Source organism: Sorex araneus, chromosome 2 (genome assembly GCF_027595985.1).
Source record: "Sorex araneus isolate mSorAra2 chromosome 2, mSorAra2.pri, whole genome shotgun sequence".
NCBI lineage: Eukaryota > Metazoa > Chordata > Mammalia > Eulipotyphla > Soricidae > Sorex > Sorex araneus.
The window spans coordinates 60190162-60212490 of NC_073303.1; the positions used below are offsets into that span (position 1 = coordinate 60190162).

At 42.8% G+C, this 22329-nt stretch overlaps 1 protein-coding gene across 2 annotated transcripts in view; it reads right to left on the bottom strand.

Moving 5' to 3' along the window:
• Nucleotides 1–22329, bottom strand: part of LRRC69 (leucine rich repeat containing 69) — an 86598-nt gene that overhangs the window by 59398 nt on the left and 4871 nt on the right. Inside the window, exons 2-3 of one of the 2 annotated variants that reach the window (XM_004602351.1) lie at nt 4249–4375; nt 388–460 (exon numbers count right to left, since the gene is read on the bottom strand). The exons of the other annotated variant lie outside the window; for it this stretch is intronic. Coding sequence (XP_004602408.1) covers nt 388–460; nt 4249–4375 — 200 coding nt within the window. The remainder of the gene's footprint in view (nt 1–387; nt 461–4248; nt 4376–22329) is intronic. 2 annotated transcript variants of the gene reach the window in all.

Below are 22329 nucleotides of genomic sequence, written 5' to 3' on the forward strand. Positions count from 1 at the left end.
CTCCAAGGGGGGCGGAGAAATCCAACGCAGGTTGATATTCATATAAAATAAATGCAATGCTCCCTATTCTTTAACTGAGTAAGGCCCAAGAACCCCAGAGCTGGGAATTCAATAGCACAATTAGTTTGAGAACTTCAAGTGTCAAATTCGCGCTTTTACACTGAGATTCTCCAATCATCCTTCTCAGAAATGTGTTAAAGGATTCTGCAGCTTTGGATGAGCAACCCACCTCAGTCCTTCGGAGGCCCCTTTGAGGAAAAATGTCACAGGGACTTTAAGCCAAGCAGAAATATCTAGTAAGGAGATGAAGGGCAGTGGGGAGAGGCTGGGGGGATGAGGAGAGGGGAGAGGGGAGGGGTGACCAAGTTTCACTATAAACCAAATTACCTTTTAATTTCTTCAGGAATAAGGGTGAGCTTGTTGTTGTTCAAATTAAGCAGGTTCAAATTTTGTAAGCCATCTGTTGGAAAACAATTTTAGTGACGATAGCTGTTAGAAAAAAGAAGTCATTTCAGGCATTTTTCATGTGTCTTTGTTTTCCTGCTTGCTTCCGTAAAGGCTCTTTGGGCTGTAGATGACAAACTTCCAACTGGACTCAAGTAAGAAAAGGGGATTTCATACAAATTTACAAAGCTAAGCCTTGCTCCCTGAGGACAGTGTCCAGCCAGGCATACTATGACTGGGATCAAACACTGAAGGGCACCAGAAGGCAGAGAATTTATGTGTTCTCTGGGAATGTCTGTGGGACACAGAATTTAGTTTCTTATTATGGCTTCCGGTGCGTTTTCTCTTTTTCTCTTTCTCCCCTCTGAATTTTTCTCTCCCCTTTCTCTTTCTCTCATCAGTCTCCTCTCTTTCTTTCTTTTTTTTTTTTTTTTGCTTTTTTTTGGATCACACCCTGTGATGCACAGGGGTTACTCCTGGCTCTCACTCAGGAATTACCCCTGGCGATGCTCAGGGGACCATATGGGAAGCTGGGAATCGAACCCAGGTAGGCCACGTGCAAGGCAAACGCCCTACCCGCTGTGCTATTGCTCCAGCCCCCAGTCTTCTCTCTTTCTCCCTCTCTCTCTCTCTCTCCTCTCTCTCCCTCTCCCTGTCCCTCACGCTCTCCCTCTCCTTCTCCCTCGCTCTCCCTGTCCCTCACCCTCCTTCACCTTCTCCCTCCACCTTCTCCCTCCCTCCCTCTCTCCCTTGCTCTCCCTCCCTCCCTCTCTCCCTTGCTCTCCCTCCCTCCCTCTCTCCCTTGCTCTCCCTCCCTCCCTTTCTCCCTCTCCCTCCCTCCCTCCCTCCCTCCTCTCTCCCTCTGTCTCAATACTGATAATTTCCCTTTTGAAGAGAAACTTCCCCCCCTATTCCATGTTTTATTAACCATCCTGCACCCCCATTGTGCCCACAAACATGGTTCTCACACGGAGATGATTACCTTAGCCAAGGTAGTATGAGTCAAAGCCCTGAGGGCACTGAGCAGGGCTGGAGACAGTGAACCTGGTGCAGGTCTGTCCAGCTGCACTCAGGCCTTCGGAAGGGGGCAGCGGCCCTTCCTCCAGTTCATGCCCACTGCCATCGCAGGGACGTGAGTGCAGTGTGGCTAAGCTTTCCTTTGCAAAACAGACAGTGAGGGGCAGAAACTCAGATTCTGAATTCCCCTGATTTGCAAATTTTGACGCTTCAGTCAACTTTGTTTATCGGGACGCCAAAACAGCCAGTGTGCTTGTGAGCCCAGGTCAGCCCATAGCTCTGCTCACTTCAAGCGATTCTCTGGAATCAAGCAAACTGCGTTACTCTCCACCATCCTCCTCAAGCGAGAGACTCAAACTGACCCCGCCGGAGACACAGGACCACCTGTCCAATCCGCACCGGCCGGAAAAACAGTGTCATATAGTACACCCCAGACAATGTTCAACTCCCTGGGACCAAACTACCTTCACGCTTGGCTGGTCAGCATCTGACAAAGAGTAAAAGTGATGTCAGTCACAAAAATTAGAATTTTTAAAATTCAACAGCCGGAATCAAAAAAATGCAGAATCTAGATACAGTAAAGGGCACTCTGAGCAGATTATTTTTTGAAAATCTCAAAATATGAGAAGCCCAAGGGAAAAACTCTTACAGAACTCTAAATGATCATGGTAGAGTATGCTAAAAATCATTTATATATACGAAGTACAATGTATACATACAATGTATGTATATAGTTTACATAAATTTCCCCAGTCTGTATGGTTCATAAAATAGTATTATCTGTCTGTATACCGTTAATTTTTTCTTATGTGTAAACTGTTTCCTTTCTAATTCAATGTTAATTGACCCTGAGTCATTTATATACATATAATTTATACATATAATTTTATATCTAATGTGATAATATAGATGACATTTATATATAACATATATAATGCAATTGTTTCAGTAAGTGTTTACCATTCTTATATCAAAAAAAATATTTTGGGGCTGGAGCAATAGCACAGCAGGTAGGGCGTTTGCCTTGCACGAGGCCGACCCAGGTTCAATTCCCAGCATTCCATATGGTCCCCTGAGCACCACCAGGGGTGATTCCTGAGTGCAGAGCCAGAAGTAAGCCCTGTGCATCGCTGGGTGTGACCCAAAAAGAAAAAAAAATATTTCTCCAGAAAACATGATTTCAAAATACTTTAAAGAGATGGTAGTAGAGCACATTTGTGGTATTTAAAAAATCCTCAAAATACCCAAACATAGTGTGCCATACATAAAACTCTTATATGCTGCTTGATGATGCCAATGATTATACATAGTACCCAAAACTTTCTAGAAGCTTACAAATTCCCAAATGTATCTTTGATCTTGCCACTGGGAATAAAGTAAGAGAGTGATAAAGTAACTTGCATGAATTAAACTATAAAACTTCCTGGGTCCAGAGAATGGATGGTTGGTTTCCTGAAATAAGTGGGAGTGAATACAATAAGGGGGTCATTGTACAGGAATGGAGAACCTCAGAAATTCTTTCGGTGATCATGAAGTATATACCTTTGTCAAATTATAATATCGTATGCCTAAAACACATGATTTTATAAATGATGTTATGTCAATAAATGTTATCACCTGGATATTTTTTCCTGATTTCTGTCCTCACACCTACTCTACACTTAATGGGAAGAGTATCACCTTGAATAGATAAATCACTAATTAAGGAAAACACAAATAAAAGAAAGACACTTATTGTTTCCTATCTATTCTTGAGAGATTCTTCCCAAATCAATTTAAACAGCATCATGACCAAAGATTATGAATAAATATCTAACAACAAATTTTATTTGTTTGATTTTCAACTAATTTACTCTCTAGTCCTCAAACAGGACTTTTTCATTCTATAGTCTAAATAAACACTGATTGTGAAAGGGGAAAATTTACTAACAGTGATACTGGTTTTCATAGGCCTACATGTGAAGAAATGCATCAGTTGAAGAAAAAGGGTATATTATCTTAAAAATTTCTTTTAAAACCTTGTCCCTTACAGGAGCAACTAATTCAGAGGTTAAAGGGCATGCCTTGCATGTGGCTAACCCAGCTCAATCCCTGGCCCCACATATGGTCCCCTGAGCAAAGCCAGTGATCATTCCTAAACCCAAAACCAGGAGTAATCTGCTGTAAAACCAGTGCACTGCACGGAATGGTCTAAAAACAAAAATATATAATTTAAAAAGAAAAGAAGTGAGTGTGAGTCCCTTCCCTTAAACATACTGTAATGTTATTTATTTGCTTATTAGTGGGTTTGTTTGTTTGTTTGTTTGTTTGTTTGTTTGTTTGATTTTGCTTTTTGGGTCACACCCAGTGATGCTCAGGAGTTACTCCTGTCTCTGCACTCAGGAATTATTCTCGGTGGTGCTTAGGGGACCCAGTGGGATGCTGGATATCGAACCTGGGTTGTCAGCATGCAAGGCAAACGCCCTACCCGCTGTACTACAGCTCCAACCCCTACTTATTCATTTCTTTGGGCAGTGCTTAGGGGCTACTCTTGATTTTGTACTTGGCAGTTGCTCCTGGAAGTTCCTGGGGGGAACATGGAATTCTGAGGATTAGACCTCGGCCTCCTCCATGGAAAGCACATGCTCAGCTCATTTAACTCTCCGGCTCCCTGAAATTTTCTTAATATTAAGAGTGGGGTGTGAATATCTCCACCAAAGATTAAGTCATGTAAACTGTGTTTATATTTTATTCCTATGTTATTAAATATTAGATTACTTTGACATTGCTATTCTTTGAATAACTTACCACATGCTTCATTTGTAAAGTTTTGAATGCTATTTTCAAATAACTGGAGCTGCTTCAGGGAAGTGAGGTATTTAATCACTCCTGGAACTTCGCTTAAGCAGTTATGTCCCAGATTTAGTGTTCTCAGCTGCAAACATAAAGAGATTGAATACACTCATCTATTATTTACCTTCAAATAAAAAAAAAATTAAACTCCTTTTCTGAGATCCATGTAACCTAAACATTAACATATCTTAAATAATTATTTCACATATGTCACATATGCCTAAAACAAAATTTATAAATAAAATTTAAATTTCATATTCACTGTTAATTAAATTACAAACTACTTTTTAACGAAAGCACTTGAACTCCATTATATTGTTGCCTAAAGCATGCCAAGGATGCTGAAAAGCACCGTTCAAGTTCACTCAACCCACTCAGGGCTAATATGGTAACCAGGAGACTGAAAAGCATTAAAGATCAGAAAAAGGGTCAGATTTTTGAAATAAAAAATATTGCCAAGTATATGATGTGTTCCCATCCAAGCTTTCCCTTTAGGTCAGGAAGACTGTTCTAGTCCGTGAAATGAGAAGGAGTGAACAGAGGGCTGGGGTCAGTTTCACTGTCACTCTGCGTGATCACAAAGTTTGAAAGTGAAACACTTCACATGCTTTGTACAGAAGATGTGCCCTGCAGGGAGCACCTGCACGACTAGGGACAGATTAGTCAGAGGAAGAACTACCTAGAAAGGGATTTAGATTCTCCCTTAGGATGTAATCCAATAATCACTGGTACAGGATTGTTCCCAATCTGTAGTGTACAATGCTCTGGGCAGTGCTCAGGGGACCACGGGATGGATGCTGAGGATCAGGGAACCATGGGATGGATGCTGAGGACCAGGGGACCATGGGATGGATGCTGAGGATCAAATCCAGACCTGCCAGTTTACTGGGATTGTACTTCCCAACAGATATCATTTTTCACTTATAAACAAAATTTATCCATTTCATTTCCAATCCCATACCCAAAATATTCACTGTCACTGTCATCCCATTGCTCATCGATCTGCTTGAGTGGGCACCAGTAATGTCTCATTGTGAGACTTGTTGTTACTGTTTTTGGCATATCAAATACGCCACGGATAGCTTGCCAGGCTCTACCATGCAGGTGGGATACTCTCAGTAGCTTGCTGGGCTCTCCAAGACGGGTGGAGCAATCAAACCTGAGTCGGCCTCATGCAAGGCAAAAGCCCTACAGCTGTGCTATTGCTCCAGCCCACCCAAGATATTAATTTCATTAATATGAAAAGCTATATTGTTTGCTTTTTTTTTTTTGGAAAGTGAAAAAGTTGACTGGAAATTAGAAGAGAACGGAAAAAGAACTCCTCCCATTGGGAGGAACTTCATATAGGACTAAGTTCAGTGTCATGGGGTTTGACAAATTAAAATACATAAGACAAGGTCAACAATTAACAAGAAAGCTGAGAAAATTTAAAATTTATATTTAAGTGGTATTTGACCTGATGTATATTAATGATTTAAGTTACTATAAAGAATAAGAATTCATGGACAAGTTTTGCTTCTGTGCATGTTTTTCTCTGAGAACTACAATTACGCATAGCATAAAATACAATACATAAGTAAAATCCATCTACTATGTTAGAGGCCTTATTCTGTTGCAAGAAAAAATTTTGAAAGTCTTCATATTGGGTTGGAGCGAGAGCTCAAAAGAGTTAAGTGTAATCTTTGTATACAGAAGGCCTAGTTTGATCCCTAGGATGGTATGAACCTTACTGAGTACCACAGGGAGTGACTGTTGAGCACAGAGCTGGGAGTAGTGTAACTGCTGAGACAGAGCTGGGAGTCACGTGACTGATGAGCACAGAGCTGGGAGTAACCCTGAGCAACACTGGGTGTAACCTACAAAACAAAGACAAACTCCAAAAATCATTATGGTGAAAAGATCATCCAGTGTCTATAACTATTCCAATTTTAGTTACAACCAATGGCCACAAATTTAGTGGCCTAAAATAACACAAGAATCAGAGGTGTAAAAAAAAAAAAAAAGAATCAGAGATGTGATTCAAATGGGTGAGCAAATAACTTGTGTGTGTATGTGTGTGTGTGTGTGTGTGTGTGTGAGAGAGAGAGAGAGAGAGAGAGAGAGAGAGAGAGAGAGAGAGAGAGTCTCTGCGGTTTGATATCTGGGACCATAAATCGATACCCAGGCAATGCCAGAAGTATCTCTGGTGGCACTGAAGCACTTCTGGCAGTGACATGGGACCCAGGGAAGAGCACACCCCTAATGCAGTGTATTATCCTCCAGCTCTGGAGACACTAGAAATGGAGGGAAAATCTAGATTTCTCAAATAAGACATCGGAACTAACGTCAAGGTATTGAGAGGGATGTGTTTCTTTCTCTAGGCTCTAGAAAGAGGGTTTCTTGCCTTTCTCAGGTTTTAGACGCTGTCCATGTTCCTTGATGTCCAGCCCCTCTTTCCTTCTCAAATCCAGCAGTGGCTGGCTCAGTCATTCTCAATCATACACTCTGACACTCTTCAATTTAATGACCTTCTGAAATACAGTGGGCCCATCGGATAATAGAGGATCAGTTCTTCATCTCAACGTCAGCTGACCTTAATTTTCATTTTTCCAGTCCCCTGAATTTCCCTTCACGTATGACCTAGCATAGTTATAGGTCATAGAGAATTAAATTTGAGCATGTTTGAGGGATCCGATTTGCCTATGATAGTAATTATTTGAAATTTCTTTTCCAAAAAAGGAGGTATTATTTTGTTTGTACCTAAAAGAAAGTTCACAACTGCCAACCAGTGTTAAGAAAGACCTCTGGGAACAAATTATGAGAAATATGAGTGCCAGAAGTTGCAAAATATTCAAGATTTTGCCCAACTTGAAAGCAAACAGTTAACACAGTGTCAGGCATACTGGAAGAAAGCACGAGACCCCTGGGAAAAGGACAAAGGACAAGTTATTATCACAGAAATAGCAATGTCCACAATAATTCGACCTTCATACCAGCATTGCAAACAGAAACAGATGGTTACAGTGTGTGCTACGGGTTGTATTACAGAAGAACCTCGCTTAGGAAACCTCAATCTTTTGTAAAGGGCAATAAGTGTGCCTGCCCTTAGTTCTAGGGGAACATTATCTATAATTCCTAAGTTATCAGCTATGTAAACATCTCTTCAAAAGTTAGTCCAAAACAAAAATATCAGTATGCTTGCTAAAAAACAAGCAACAAGGTGAGGAATTTTTTATTTTCCCTTACCATATGCTTTTCAGATATTTGAAAATTCTCTTCTGTGAGTTATATTTTTGTCACTGTGTTTTATTTTAAGGGCTAGAGTGATAGCACAGTGGGTAGGGCTTTTGCCTTGCATGTGGCCAACCTGGGTTCGATTCCTCTGCCCCTCTCGGAGAGCCTGGCAAGCTACCGAGAGTATCTCGCCCGCACGACAGAGCCTGACAAGCTACCCGTGGCATATTCGATATGCCAAAAACACTAGCAACAAGTCTCACAATGGAGATGTTACTGGTGCCCACTCGAGCAAATCGATGAGCAACAGGATGACAGTGATGATACAGTGACAGTGATCTTATTTTAAAAATCTAGGAATGTGGGCTGGAGGGATAGCACAGAGGGTAGGGCATTTGCCTTGCACGCGGCCAACACAGGTTCAATTCCCAGCATACCACCTGGTCCCCCGAGCCCCGCCAGGAGGACTTATTCCTGAGTGCAGAGCCAGGAGTAACCCCTGTACATCGCCGGGTGTGACCCAAAAAGCAAAAAAATAAAAAATAAAAATCTAGGAATGTAACTTAAGTACATAAAACGATTTCGTGACATAGCAAATAAACAACATATAATCAAGTTTGGCTCTAAAATGAGCTTTGGCTCTAAAATGAGGTTTTAAATGTTTAGCTCAAATATGAGGTTTTTAAATGTTGATTTTTCTGATACTTAGAAATATATCTAGAACCAGGTCTCGGGGGGGGGGGGTCAATGAATATATCTCTACATGTCTAAGGAAGCAGCTTAATCAATTGAGGGGGGTTGTTTTGTTTGTTTGTTTGGTTGGTTGGTTTGGGGCCACACCCAGCAATGCTCAGGGTTACTCTTGGCTCTATACTGGGGGATCACTTCTGGAGTGCTTGAAGGACAATATGGGATGCTGGGGATTGAACCTGGGTCAGCCGCATCAAAGCAAGCTTTACCTACTGTACTATCTCTTTGGCACCTAAATCAATTTTTATTTTAAAAATATGCATTGTGGGCCCACAGTCCAGGAACCTCACATTTCCACACAGAGACCATTGTCACACGGAATGCCAAAGGGCCCACCCCACCCCCATCCTTGCCTCAGTGCCCAAACCAGTGCTGGATGGGACAAGTGTGCTGGCTAGGGCCTTCCACTTACTTTTCCATTTGGCAGGCAGGGATAAACTGGGGGGAGAGGGGGTGGGGGCGAGGGAGGCACCAAGATGGGGGATCTTGAGTACCAAGCCAGGCCCTGACGCTGGGTCATTTGGGGGATATTAAAGTACATATATACATACATATTTACATACACATATATAATGAGAATTATACCGAAGAAGGTAGAAACAAGGGCCAGGAGGACTGGTCCATGGTTGGGAGCTTACTACAAGTTGTTGGGAAGGGCAGTAGGAAGAGAGAAGCGGCCACGATGACAGCGATAGTTGGAAATGATCACTCTGGACAAGAACTGAGTGCTGAGAGGCGGTAAAGCGATACACATGCTCACCTGTTGATACGTGTATTACAAATTATAATGCACAAAGTGGGAGGGAGGGAGAGAGAGAGAGAGAGAGTCTGCCTTAGAGGCAGGCCACAGGCAGGTGGGAGGGAAACTGGGGACGTTGTTGGCGGTCAGTGTACACTGGTGAAGGAATGGGCGCTGGAGCACTAAGACTGAAACACAATAATAAACAACTTTGTAACTGTGAATCTCACAGTGATTCAATTTTAAAAAATTAAAAAGATTCAAAGAAAAAGTGTAATAGTTCCCTCACAGCAGTGGCACGTCCTGCCCAGGTAGACCTGCAAATCAGAGTCCCTCTTCCTCTCCAGTTTACACTGCAGTCACAGGGGGATAGAAGAGAGCTAAGCTGTGGACAAGAGATGCCCCAGATACTGTGTCACCCGCAACCAGCACAGGTGGTCCAGTAGGAGTTTCAACCTGACTCCAAGCTGGAGGCAAACTGAGCCCTACCACAGAAAACAGATGACCTTGATTTGTGAGAGATGTTCTTAAAGAACTTAGAACAAACTCTACTAAAAATGTATGTAGCACTGTCGTCCCGTTGTTCATCAATTTGCTTGAGCGGGTGCCAGTAATGTCTCTACTGTGAGACTTGTTGCTACTGTTTTTGGCATATCAAATATAACACGGGTAGCTTGCCAGGTTCTGCCGTGCAGGCAGGATACTCTCGGTAGCTTGCCAGTCTCTCCGAGAGGGACGGAGGAATCAAACCCATGTTGGCCATGGGCAGGGCAAACGCCCTACCTGCTGTGCTATCACTTCAGTTCTAGTAAAAATGTATACAGAATTATAAAACTTTCTTGAGAACCAAAGTCATTTTGAGGGAAAAAAAGATGGAAAGTATTGTATGTGCTGACTTTACCATAAAGCTATAGTAATCAAAACTTGAGGGACTTAAAAAAGACTCTCAGACCAATGAAACAAAATAGAGTCCCAAGATAAAGCCTCTGATTTCTGGACAGTTAGTCTATGACAAGGGAGTTGGTCCCATGAAATGGAACAAGAAAGACTCTTCAACAAATGATGTTGGGAAAACTGGATGGCCAGTAGGAAAAAAATTAATGAAACTGAAACCACACTTCACACCACGCACAAAACTTAATTCACGTGGATTAAGGACTTCAAAATACAATCAGAATGTGCCAAACCTGCTGAGAAAAACTTAGGCAGAACTCTCACGGCCAGATTGACTGTACGGCGGGGAGGGCATTCGCCTTGCATGCAGCTGACTCAGGTTCAATTCCTGCGTCTTATATGGTCTTGAGACCTGCCAGGAGTGATCCCCGAGCGTAGAGCCAGGGGTAAGTCCTGAGCATGGCTTGGAGTGCTCCCCTAACCCCCTCCCACCCCCGCCCCCGCCTCAGAAAAGGGGGAATTAAAAGAAAAAGAGAAGAACAGTGCTAAGAAAGGAATCTTGGAACACAGGAGCTGAGGAAAACTAGGAACAATGCAATTTGGAAGACTAGACAAGGGATTAAACGTTGTTTTATCCAAGTGAAATTAAGATGCCTTGTAGACCACGTGATAATGACATGTCAAATGGGCCATTTGAAGCTAAATTGAGTTATTGACTGTGATCAAATACTAGATAAATTCATGAGTCTTGATCAGTCAAGTAAAATGTTTCACAGGAGATTCTGAGGAAAACAGCACTGATGAGCGTCTGGGGTGAGGCCAGCACCTAGCAGAGGCGCAGAAGGGATGGTTTGTGAAGGGAAGAGCGGACAGACACTATTTGCTATGACAACAAAAACCCGTTATTGACCTGTGATCAATGCTTGTCTCCTGTGGAGTCTTCCTGGCACGAACTTTGTCCTTTACGCTTCCAGTAGAATTTCCTTTCCTACTGAGAGAAGCTTCACTTTTTGTTCGTTTGTTTGTTTGTTTTAGTCTCATGATGTTTTTGAACCAGTCTTACTTGTGGTTCTGTAGTCAGGAATCATTCCGAGGCGGAGGGAGGGGAACATACAGCATGCCAGGGATCAAACCCAGGCCAGAGGTATCAAACCCAGGAAGGCAAAAGTCTTTCCTGCTGCAGCCGCCTCTCCAGCTGGGAGAAGCTCACCTTGAAAGGCAGGGACTGGAGCCGGAGTGATAGCACAGCAGGTAGGGCGTTTGCCTTGCACGCGGTCGACCCGGGTTTGTGGTGTTGTGGTGATTCCTGAGTGCAGAGCCAGGAGTAGAGGAGTGACCCCTGTGCATCCATGGGTGTGACCCAAAAAGCAAAAAAAAAAAAAAAAAAAAAAAAAAAGAAAGAAAGAAAGAAAGAAAAAAAAAAAGAAAGGAAGATTTCGACTTGCCTGCATCTTCCAGCTCATGCAGCAGAAGACCAACTCCTTGGCATATGCTAGAAGTCAGGGTGTATAGGGCTGAGAATAAATTTCTCCTGTGGTCTGTCCTGCTTCCCTCACATCAGGGCAGGTTTCTCCTGAGAGCAAGTTCTAAATACATTACAAAATTCTCCGACTCAGGCTTTCTGAGACAAACAATAGTTTCAAAAACCAAGTAAGAAGAAAATGAAAGCTATTTTAATAAACAAAATGTGGGTCGAATCCCAAAGGAAGGTTCAGTAAAGTCAAAGCAGAGACAAACCACTGGATTTAGCAACATAAAAGTCATTAGTGACCTTGAAAATAAGGAGTAAGTGTAGAGTGAGGAATTGAAGTGGGCCGTCGAGGAAAATGTGGAAGTGAGGAGCATGACTCAGCTATCTGGAGAAGATTGCTATGAAAGGACACGAGAAGCGAAGAGAGGGGCTTGGAGCAGTAGCATAGCGGGTAGGGCGTTTGCTTTGCACGTGGCCAACCCGGGTTCGATTCCCAGCATCCCATATGGTCCCCTGAGCACCGCCAGGGGTGATTCCTGAGTGCAGAGCCAGGAGTAACCCCTGTGCATCGCCGGGTGTGACCCAAAAAGCAAAAAAAGAAAAAAAAAAAGAAATGATGAGAAAGCTAGATTCTGCCCCCAGAAATATATGTGTGTGTGTGTGTATGTGTGTGTGTGTGTGTGTGTATATATATGTATGTGTGTGTATATATATACATATATATATATGCGCTAATAAAGATGATCTTGTGTTGAGTGAGATTGTATTAAAGAGAGGCATAACAGAATCAATCTCTTTTAAGATGAAGCTAGATGGGGCAGCTAAGGCGGTTGCTTTGCATACAGCCTCCGTGTTTCAAGTTCCTTCACCCCATTCCTGCCCATTCAAATCTCCAGCACTGCCTCTGCCCCCCAGCACCCCAGGTGTGGGCCTGCAAATAAATTTAGAAGATGAAGACAGAGTCCCCAAGGGGTCAGGAATATGACTCAGTTGTAGCACTTGGGGGGGGGGATACAAATCGGGTTGGAAACAGGGAGGCAGGCGAGGGCTCAAGCTGGACAGGCAGGAGGCATGAGTTCCATCCCTGGTGTAGCACAGTCTGCAGAGCACCACCAGGGGCCAACCCTCATCTCCAAACTACCGGGAGCCCCGAAGGGCCGCTGCTTTCCAGCCCAAAGGGAATTACAAGTGAATGCCGGTCTCAGATTTAAAAAAGAAATTTTAAAAAGCAAGTGGTAGGAGGGGCCATGGAGGTTAGCAGAGAGGAGGACTATCATATTAGGGGACAGGCAGATAAGCCCATTCCTGACTGTGAGTCCGTTTTCCTCAATGAAACAAACCACCTGCTAGGGGAGATGCAAGAGTTTTGAGGAGAAGGAAAAGGCAAGTTTGGAAAGCCATGTGGGGAAACGGAGCAAGATGGCTAGCAACCAAAACTGGTTTTCTGATTCAACATCGCTCAACAGAGAAAGACACAAAATGGGTCGGTGGTCCAGGAGGAGGCATTTGATCTGAATGATGGGCTAACGCCCGGGCCTTCTAGCTGCAAAAGGCAGCTACAGGAAATTTTGAGCTACCTGATCTAGAATACTACATGGAGGGGCCGGAGCAATAGTACAGTGTCTAGAGCATTCGCCTTGCACGCAGCCAACCTGGGTTCAAACCCCTGTGTCCCATACATGGCGCCCTGAGCCCAGCAGAAGTGATTCCTGAGCTCAGAGTCAGAAGTACCACATGGGCACCACTGGGTGTGGCCATACCCCCCACCCAAATAATACCACATGTAGAAGATGAAGAGGATTTTATAAAAACTTCAAGCCTTACATTTTGAAGGATTTCAAAGTTAAATCTAAGAGGAAGTGAGTAGAATTGATGGGATCTGAGAGCAAAGGAAATGTCTTGGTGGCCTTCGGGTTCATCAAAGTGTCTGAGAGACCCAATAGCTGGAGTCTCCCTCCAGGGCAAGAACATCGTCTTTGTGCTAGGAAACATAAATCATACACAAAGCTCCAGGAACCCCAGGACACAGGAGTAAGTTACCTTTGAGAAATGTATCAATACCCACTGTAAATATTTCGTTAATTCAATCATACTTACCAGACACCACGCTGCTCCTAGAGTACTCTGAACTCTAGAGAGAAAAAGACATGCAAGATCCTGTCTTTCCCAAGTACTGGTAGTCGAGCAGTGATACCAATTGTAGGATAACATTGGTTTATCCTTTCTGCCTTGCCACGGGGAGCTCATTAGGTTACTCCCATCACAGTGCTCTCACGCCTCTGTGTATACTTGTAATCTCTTTCTTTGTGCTCTGCTTCCCCAACCAGTCAATCACCCTTATCTCCTAATCAGACTCTGTTAACTTGTAAATGTTGTTTTTCTCTTCTCCTTAAGTCCTTTGCATAGTTAATTCAGAGCAATATTCTCTTTGTATAGACACAGGAAGACAGTTAATACTATGCTTTTGCAACATGGGAGTTAATTGACTCCAAAAGATATTCACTCCTGGGCATCTGTTCTCTTGACTTAAGCCTCCGTTGCCCTTACTTCTTAGATCCCCCAAATCAGGATCCCACTGAGGGACTGGATGGACCCAGGGCAAGGTGTGAGCTACCCTGGCATCGAAATGGGCCAGGCCAAAGTGCCATAATACTTAACTATAGGTTAAGAGCATGGTCATGGACAAATTCTGTCATGATTCAAAAAGTAACAACTAAATTAGGACCCTGCTAGGGTTAGGAAAGATTAATCTGGTCTGAGGTCTGAGGTCTATAGCGAGATGTCCCCAGGAGAGTCACCCTACAAGCTTAATGTATCTCTTACTGTGTTCCATACAAAGTAACTAATATTAAGAAGTAGAATTAAGATGTTCATTAAGATGTTAGTTAAGTTATTGGACTTAGTTAACATCTTAAAGAGAAAACCCCCTAAGTGGCATTTTGCCCTTGAGCCTGATCCCCTGGCTGAAGGCCATCAGGAAGGGCTTGGTTATGTTGATTGTGCTATGGACCTAGGTGTGTGGTTGCTACCCACAATGTGGGGAGTTAGTGAGAGAAGAGAGAGAGACCGAGGCTGCAGTCGAGTTGGAGCGTGGAGAGACGGGAGCGAGGGAGACAGGAGACGGGAATGAGGGGCTTAATAAGACTGGAACAGGCTCCTGAAGAGAACGGAATAAATGGCAACGGATCACCAAGCAGCCTGGCCCTCATCTTCTCCTTCATCTCCCCATGCCATCGGCAGTCCTCAGTGGGGAAGTGACCCGAGACCACTGAAAGCAGGCAGCGAGAGAGAATCACGGGCTTCCTAGTTGTTTCGTGATTACACAGCAAACAACAAAGAAGCAAGTGGTTTAGTTAGCGTTGGTGCTACAAAAAAACAAGTCAAGGTGCCAGACAGAGAAGCCCCCAGACAGAGAAGCCGTTGCCTTAGAGGCAGCTGTGGTGGCCAGGACCCTGGTTCAAACCCTCCACACCACAGAAGGTCCCGGAGCACTGCAGGTCACTCCTAAGCTCTGAACCAGAATATAGCCCCTTAACAAAAAAATCAAAGTAAAAACAAAACAAAATGATCGAGTGGAAAGTAGCCTGATGCGAGTTCTGGGGCCCATCTGCCAGAGAATTAGAGCTTCTCCTAATCAGAAAGAACTTTCATGCGGAGACTAATGCCCCTGACAGAAAGGAAGTAAACAATTCTGCACCTTCTTCATGAGCTGAATGAATAACGGTTAACATTTGGAAAAATCTTGTATAGGGGCTGGAGCGATAGCACAGTGGGTAGGACATTTGCCTTGCACATGGCCGACCCAGGTTCGATTCCCAGCATCCCATATGGTCCCCTGAGCACCGCCAGGGGTAATTCCTGAGTGTAGAACCAGAAGTAACCCCTGTGCATCGCCAGGTGTGACCCAAAAATTAAAAAAAAAATAGTGATGACCTTGGGACTGGAGCCGTAGCACAGCGGGTAGGGCATTTACCTTCCATGCAGGGTCAACCCAGGTTCAATCCCCGCCATCCCATATGGTTCCCCAGCAATGCCAGGAGTGATTCCTGAGAGCAGAGCCAGGAGTGACCCCCCTGAGCATCATTGGATGTGAAGCAAAAAAATTAAAATAAATAAATAATAATGTATTTTTTTAAAAAAAGAAAAATCTCCTACAGACATATTTTTATTAATTCACTGAAGCTCTCCGAAACTTTTACCCAGTTCCTTCACAGCAATCAGAAAAGCACTTTTATTTCCCCACTCCCCGCTCCCCTCTCTCATAACACCATTTTCTAAGTTTTTTGAAGAGTGCTGTAACAAACACTGCCTCTGAATTCGTTTCACTCGTCTTTAACCCTTTACTTCAGGACACATTTCCCAGATTCCTCACCATGCCCGGGACTCTCTAATTAGGTTCTCTAAAATCATGGCAGGTCAGGTGAGGCAGGAAACCTCAGCTCACAGCACAGATGCGAGCCAGCGCCTGGCCTCTGCCCATCACTGGCCGCACTGCACCTCTGCAGGGCAGCTGAGCGCGCCTGTCAGCAGCACTGCACATTGTTGCTACAAACTTAATTTTGTCTGTGGCCAACAAAAAGCCCCAAGTTAACTCTCAAGGAAATAACCCACATCCTGGACTTGTGCAACTGAATTCTTTCCTTAAGTGTAGAAATTGAGTTATTCCTGTAAAAACTGTAACTTGTTAGTTTTGGCTCCAAAGATATCTCAAGTGGATGTAATGCTGTCACTAAATCTCAAAATCTAAAATTGGACAATGTCAGCGGACACCAACCAGGGCTGCTTTTCCCACCCTCCCTGGTAATCCTGTAATGGTCGAGAATTTTATGCATCTAGAATACTCTCTCCTCTCTCCTCTCTCCTCTCTCTCTCTCTCTTCTCTCTCTCTCTTTCCTCTCTCTCTCTCTCTCTCTCTCTCTCTCTCTCTCTCTCTCTCTCTCTCTCTCTTTTCAACTGGAACCCACTTCAATCACCCTACCAGTTTTCATTACTACTTATGCATAGCATTGTATAACCAAATAATACCCCCAAAATGGGACATGCTATGAAATTCCCGTTATTTAGCCCTACCAGATTATATCACTCCAGTCCAGTAAATACTCAAGTAGATTTCTTTTTGTTGTTGTTTTTTTGAGGGGTCACACCCGGCGATGCACAGAGGTTACTCCTGGCTCCGCACTCAGGAATTACTCCTAGCGGTGCTCACAGGACCATATAGGATGCTTGGAATCCAACCCAGGTCAGTCATGTTACTGGAGCGATAGCACAGCAGGTAGGGCATTTGCCTTGCATGCAGCCAACCTGGGTTCAATTCCCCCATCCTTCTCAGAGAGCACGGCAAGCTACCCGTGGTGTATTCAATATGCCCAAAAAAGTAACAATAAGTCTCACAATGGAGACATTACTGGTGTCCACTCAAGAAAATTGATGAGCAATGGGATGACAGTGAAACAGTGATACCAGACTATATATAAGAAGTTGTCTAGATCATCAGTACATGAGCAATTTCCCTATACCATATGCCCAAACCTTTCTACAACTTTATACTCTTGTCCTAAATAAGACTATCTGAACCATAGAAGGCAAATAGAACGATGTTTTAAACATGGGAAGGAAGGAAAGAAGGAAGGAGAGATAGAAAGGAGGGAGGGAAGGAGGGAAGAAGGGAGGGAAGGAAGGAAGGAGGGAAGAAGGGAGGGAAGGAAGGAAGGAAGGAAGGAAGGAAGGAAGGAAGGAAGGAAGGAAGGAAGGAAGGAAGGAAGGAAGGAAGGAAGGAAGGAAGGAAGGAAGGAAGGAAGGAAGGAAGGAAGGAAGGAAGGAAGAGAGGGAGGGAGGGAGAGAGGGAGGGAGGGAGAGAGGGAGGGAGGGAGAGAGGGAGGGAGGGAGGGAGAAGTCCGTTGGATAGTGAACATCAAAAAGGACAATGACAGTATTTAAAACTTGAAAACAATAACGATTTTACAAATCACCCAATTCTACTTAAATTTAACCTTGTTGACTTATATGTTTAATAGTTTATGGTCAGATAAAGGGCTCTGGCACACACCAGCTCTCTGACCTGGAGAGACAGTCTGGAGGACTGTAGTGACTTTGAACATCAGATGCACGGGAACAAGGCAGCCCATGATCAGACTTTTTGCTTCTGTGGGGATTTTGTGAGTATGACAGATTTACCTACTACAGGGGGAGTTTTATTTCCATCACAGTCCACTCAAGAAGACATAACAGTTTTCCTAGGTGCCTGCAAATAAGACAAGCGCTTCTCCCTCAAAGATTTATGAAAGTGTTTCTTTGAAAATTGTTGGGGCCAGAACAGTAATCCAGTGAGGGGGGTGGGGGGGAGGAGAGGAGGCATTTGCCTTGCATGCGGCCAACCCAGATTCAACCCCCAGCATCCCATATCTTCCCCCAAGCCAAGCCCACCAGGAATGATTCCTGAGTGCAGAGCTGGAGCTAGAAGTATCCCCTGAACACTATTGGGTGTGGTTAAAAAAAAAGAAAGAAAGTTGTTGATCCAAACATTTCAGTGATGACAGGATTCTAATGTATTCACCAAAAATTATGAACACTGACCCAGCTTTGTGCGTATGGTTCAAATTAATTCATATTTTCCAGTGTTTGACCAAATAAACAGAGAGATCTATATTCTATATAGAACCTCCTCCTACTACATCATTGCTTTTAGTGATACCAGAATGTTAATATTAATCACAACAGCAACTCTAATTTATATAGCTCCTATGTTCCTGGTGTTGAGCTTTATATAAATTAATATTGTGGTCACAACTCATGGTGTTGAGGGGTTACTCGTGGCTCTATACTCAGCTATCAGTGCTCAGGGGACCAGGATTTGAACCATTGTCCCAGATGAAGTTGCATGCAAGGCAAGTGCCTTAACCTCTGTAACATTTCTCAGACCTGGCCATATATTTTTCATAGCTGCATCCTCAGGAACAGCTGAGATAATAAGAGGTAGGGGAAATGCTTGTTGAAAAACATGATCGTATAGGTGCTGAAGAGATATCTTAAATGAGTTCATGCTTTGCAAGCAGGAGGTCAGGGTTCAATGTTTGGCACTACATAGTACACTGAGCACTGCCAGGAGCACCCTCTGAGCACAGAGCTAGGAGTAGCACAGGTAGACACCCGAAGACTGAATACACCAATCAATAGAATGTGAGGTCAATTCATATAGTGCTCAACCTGCAGCCTTCAGACAATTCTGTTCTTTGTTTATAGTGACCCTGAATTAAAAAAACATACTCTGGTAAATTTCAGACCAAGTAGACAGAAAAATTAAGCAATAAACCTGAAGATGCAGGAGAAGTTGTTTTATAGAAGTATTTATAGAAGTATTCTTATTTTTCCTGCCCATAATTTTCAATGATTCTGGAAAATACTGTACCATTGTCCTTGCCATAGAATCCTACTCAGTGTCGGAGATTCTTACATGGTGCTTGTCAATGAGTCACGGAGGCTCATTCCCTGAGTCAGTTTTAATTCATATTTGCATTGAGGGTAAGATGCTCCCTGTAAAATGCCAACTTGGGCCAGAAAGATGGCTCCTGGGACACAGGGGGACCAGCCCAGACCTGGGCACTGCATGTTTGCTGAGCCAGGTTAGAAGAGACCCCTGAGCACAAAGCCTGAGCACTGTCAGGTGTGGTCTAAAAACAACAACAAAAACAAAACCAGTAACTAATTCCATATGCACATATCAGAGAAATAACATAATTCATATAGAGGATTTTATTCTGGGGAAAAGGAAAAAAACAAAGCCTTCAACCACGACTAATATAGGTTTCCTTCCAACATAAGCCATTGGAAGACTAGAAAAATGCCCACGGACACACTATTTATCCTCCTTAGAATTGTACAGGAATTAAGGGAGACAACTAGGAGCCTCCAGAAGAAAATTAGTATTAAAAAATTCCACCGATACAGCGGGAAGGGTGTTTGCCTTGTTCGTGGCCAACCTGAGTTCGATTCCCAGCATCCCCTACGGTCCCCCGAGCACCTCTAGGAGTAATTCCTGAGTGCAGAGCCAGGAGTAACCCCTGTGAATCGCCGGGTGTAACCCAAAAAGAAAAAAAAAATTCCACCGCATATTCTAAAAGTTAGTTTTCACTTCTCAGAATTTAATCTTAGGAATAAAGATTATCTCAAGGGAAAAGAAGCCATTACCCAAGAGAGAGAGTTATGTCCATTTTGTTATTTTTTTTAAGAATTAATTAAAACCACTTCAAATACTTAATACTTTAAAATGTCCATTGTACCAAACTTAAATTTTGGAAAAGAAGAAATCTTAAACTACAATCTGGTGAAGGTGCAATCCTTTGAAAGTATAACCCATTAAAAGCCTAGTATTTTTCTAAACAATTTTCCTTTGATAACACCTTTTCAAGGCATGGTGAGAGACTGAAAATGAGTATGATTTTGTATATGTTTCTGCTACAAAATTCTTAAGAAGGTTTAACTCCCCAAACAAAATGCTAAGATTTTCTTTAGAATTTTAAGTACTTTAATTTATGAATTAAGTCATGAGTTCCTATGCTCCTTTACTATCAGACTTTCTACTTCAATTATTTATTCAAAATTGTGTAGACTTCTCATATTAATAAAAACTTTTCAAATACTCAATGTTATTCTTAAAATATAAGCAGAAATTAGTATGTGGGGAGAAATTGTTCTTCCTATGTTGAAAGAAGGCTAGTCCAGGGGCTGGAGCGATAGCACAGCGGGTAGGGCGTTTGCCTTGCACGTGATCGACCCGGGTTTGATTCCCAGCATCCCATATGGTCCCCTGAGCACCGCCAGGGGTAATTCCTGAGTGCAGAGCCAGGAGTAACCCCTGTGCATCGCCAGGTGTGACCCAAAAAGCAAAAAAAAAAAAAAAAAAAAAAGAATGAAAGAAGGCTAGTCCAGAAGACAAAGAGAATTTTTTTAAAGTGGGGGAAGATAACTTCGATCATTATTTTCCTCCTCCTCCTCCTCCTCCTCATCATCATCATCATCATCATCATCATCATCATTTTAGCACAGTAAAGGGTATGATATGTAGCAACACAATTAAAAAGTTACAGCTGACAGGGCATTTGCCTTGCACTCGACTGACCCGGGTTCAATTCCCAGCATCCATATGGTCCCTGGAGCACCACCAGGAGTGATCCTGAGTGCAGAGTCAGGAGTGACCCCTTACATCGCTAGGTGTGACCCAAAAAGAAAAAAAAAAGAAAAATTGCATTCACCAGAGTCATAAGTGGAATGGGTAATACTTTTCTTGCATACAGACACAAACTGTGTTTTGATCCCAACATGGTCCCCTGAGCACACCAGGAGTGATCTCTGAGAACAGATCCAGGAATCAGCCCTGAGCACCATCAGCTGTAGCCCCAAACAAACAAGATATTTTTTTAATTCTAAAAATGCCTATAGGGATTGTTTTATTTTATATATTTAATTTTCAATATTTTTTAAGCAAAAGGGTTCAAACTCAGTGCTTTGCACGCATGCACACACATATAAATATATATGTATACATATAGATATACATATAGATATATGTAAAGTACTTTACTGCTGAGCTAAATCCCTGAACATGTAGGGATTTATAAGAAAATGTCTTAGTCTTTGACCTCTGAATATATATCACCAAGTTAAAGAGACCACAAAGACCATTTGCGGCAAAGGTCATTCATCAACATTTCAACATAGTACCACAAAATACAGTTCCCCATTCTGGCTTATTTTTCTCCTTCACACTAATCATCACCTCACATCCTATTTGTTTATTTTATTTCTTCGAACTATAATATAAACTCCACAAAAGCAGAGATTGTTATCTGTTTGCTTTACTGCTGAGTCACCAATTTTTAGTGCCTGAGTCACAGATGGTGCTGGATACTTTTGTGTGGAAATAAACAAAGGGAGAAATTGAGGCACACTAAAATTAAGTGCTTTGTATGTAGCCAGTGAGTGACTCAAACAGTTACAGAAGCCAGAATTTCCAAACTCTTGTTCTGGCCTCTTTGCAGTTTTCCAAACTCTCTTCTTGATGAACCTTTCTAATTAGCATCTTCGAGAATGAGCGTTTTTGAGCTGTATGAGCAATCAATCCATAACCATCTTTGGAGGGTTTCGGAAACCTCTTGCTCAAATTGTTTCTAGAATTCACATTACAAAAGAGAAGAAAAAGGTTTTTTTTCAAAATTCTATAACTTTGGAGGTTCTATGAGGAAAACTGCTTGTATGTGTATCGCTAAACAATAATGTCATTAAACTGATTCCATCATATGATCTCTTTAATGGCTGACCAGGAGAAGTCTATCGTTTTCAAATCAATTTAATTCTTAAAAGGGGATAAGTCAACTCTCTAAGGATTTTGAGACTAAGAAAAGAGAAATTAAAATTTAGCATCTTGGGCCAGAGAAATCGTACAGGAGTTAAACCAGGAATAATCCCAGAGCACTGCCAGTTCTGATCCAAACCCCCTTCTCCCCACCCCTTCAAAGCCCCCAGCCAAATTTAGAATCTTTCTGAACAGTAGAAGGGTCAGAAAAAAATGGAAAGAAGTAGACACAAAAAGACAAAGAAATAATTATCAAGGGGGGGAGTTACCCATGAGGAAATATATTTTACATTCTGTTTTCTACTAACAACTACTAATGAAACATGAAGAATAAAACATGGGGGGCTGGAGCGATAGCACAGCAGGTAGGGCGTTTGCCTAGGATACAGCCAACCCAGGTTCGATCATAGGCATCCCATATGGTCCCCCGAGCATCACCATGGGTAATTCCTAAGTGCAAAGCCAGGAGTAACCCCTGAGCATCGATGAGTGTGACCCAGAAAGAAAAAAAATTAAAAATGAAGAAGGAAGCATGGGTGCAAGATTTGAACTGCCACAAGACCAGACCAGGAAGAAGGCCAGGACAGGATCTGAATAGTTATTCCTACAAAATAGAGAGAT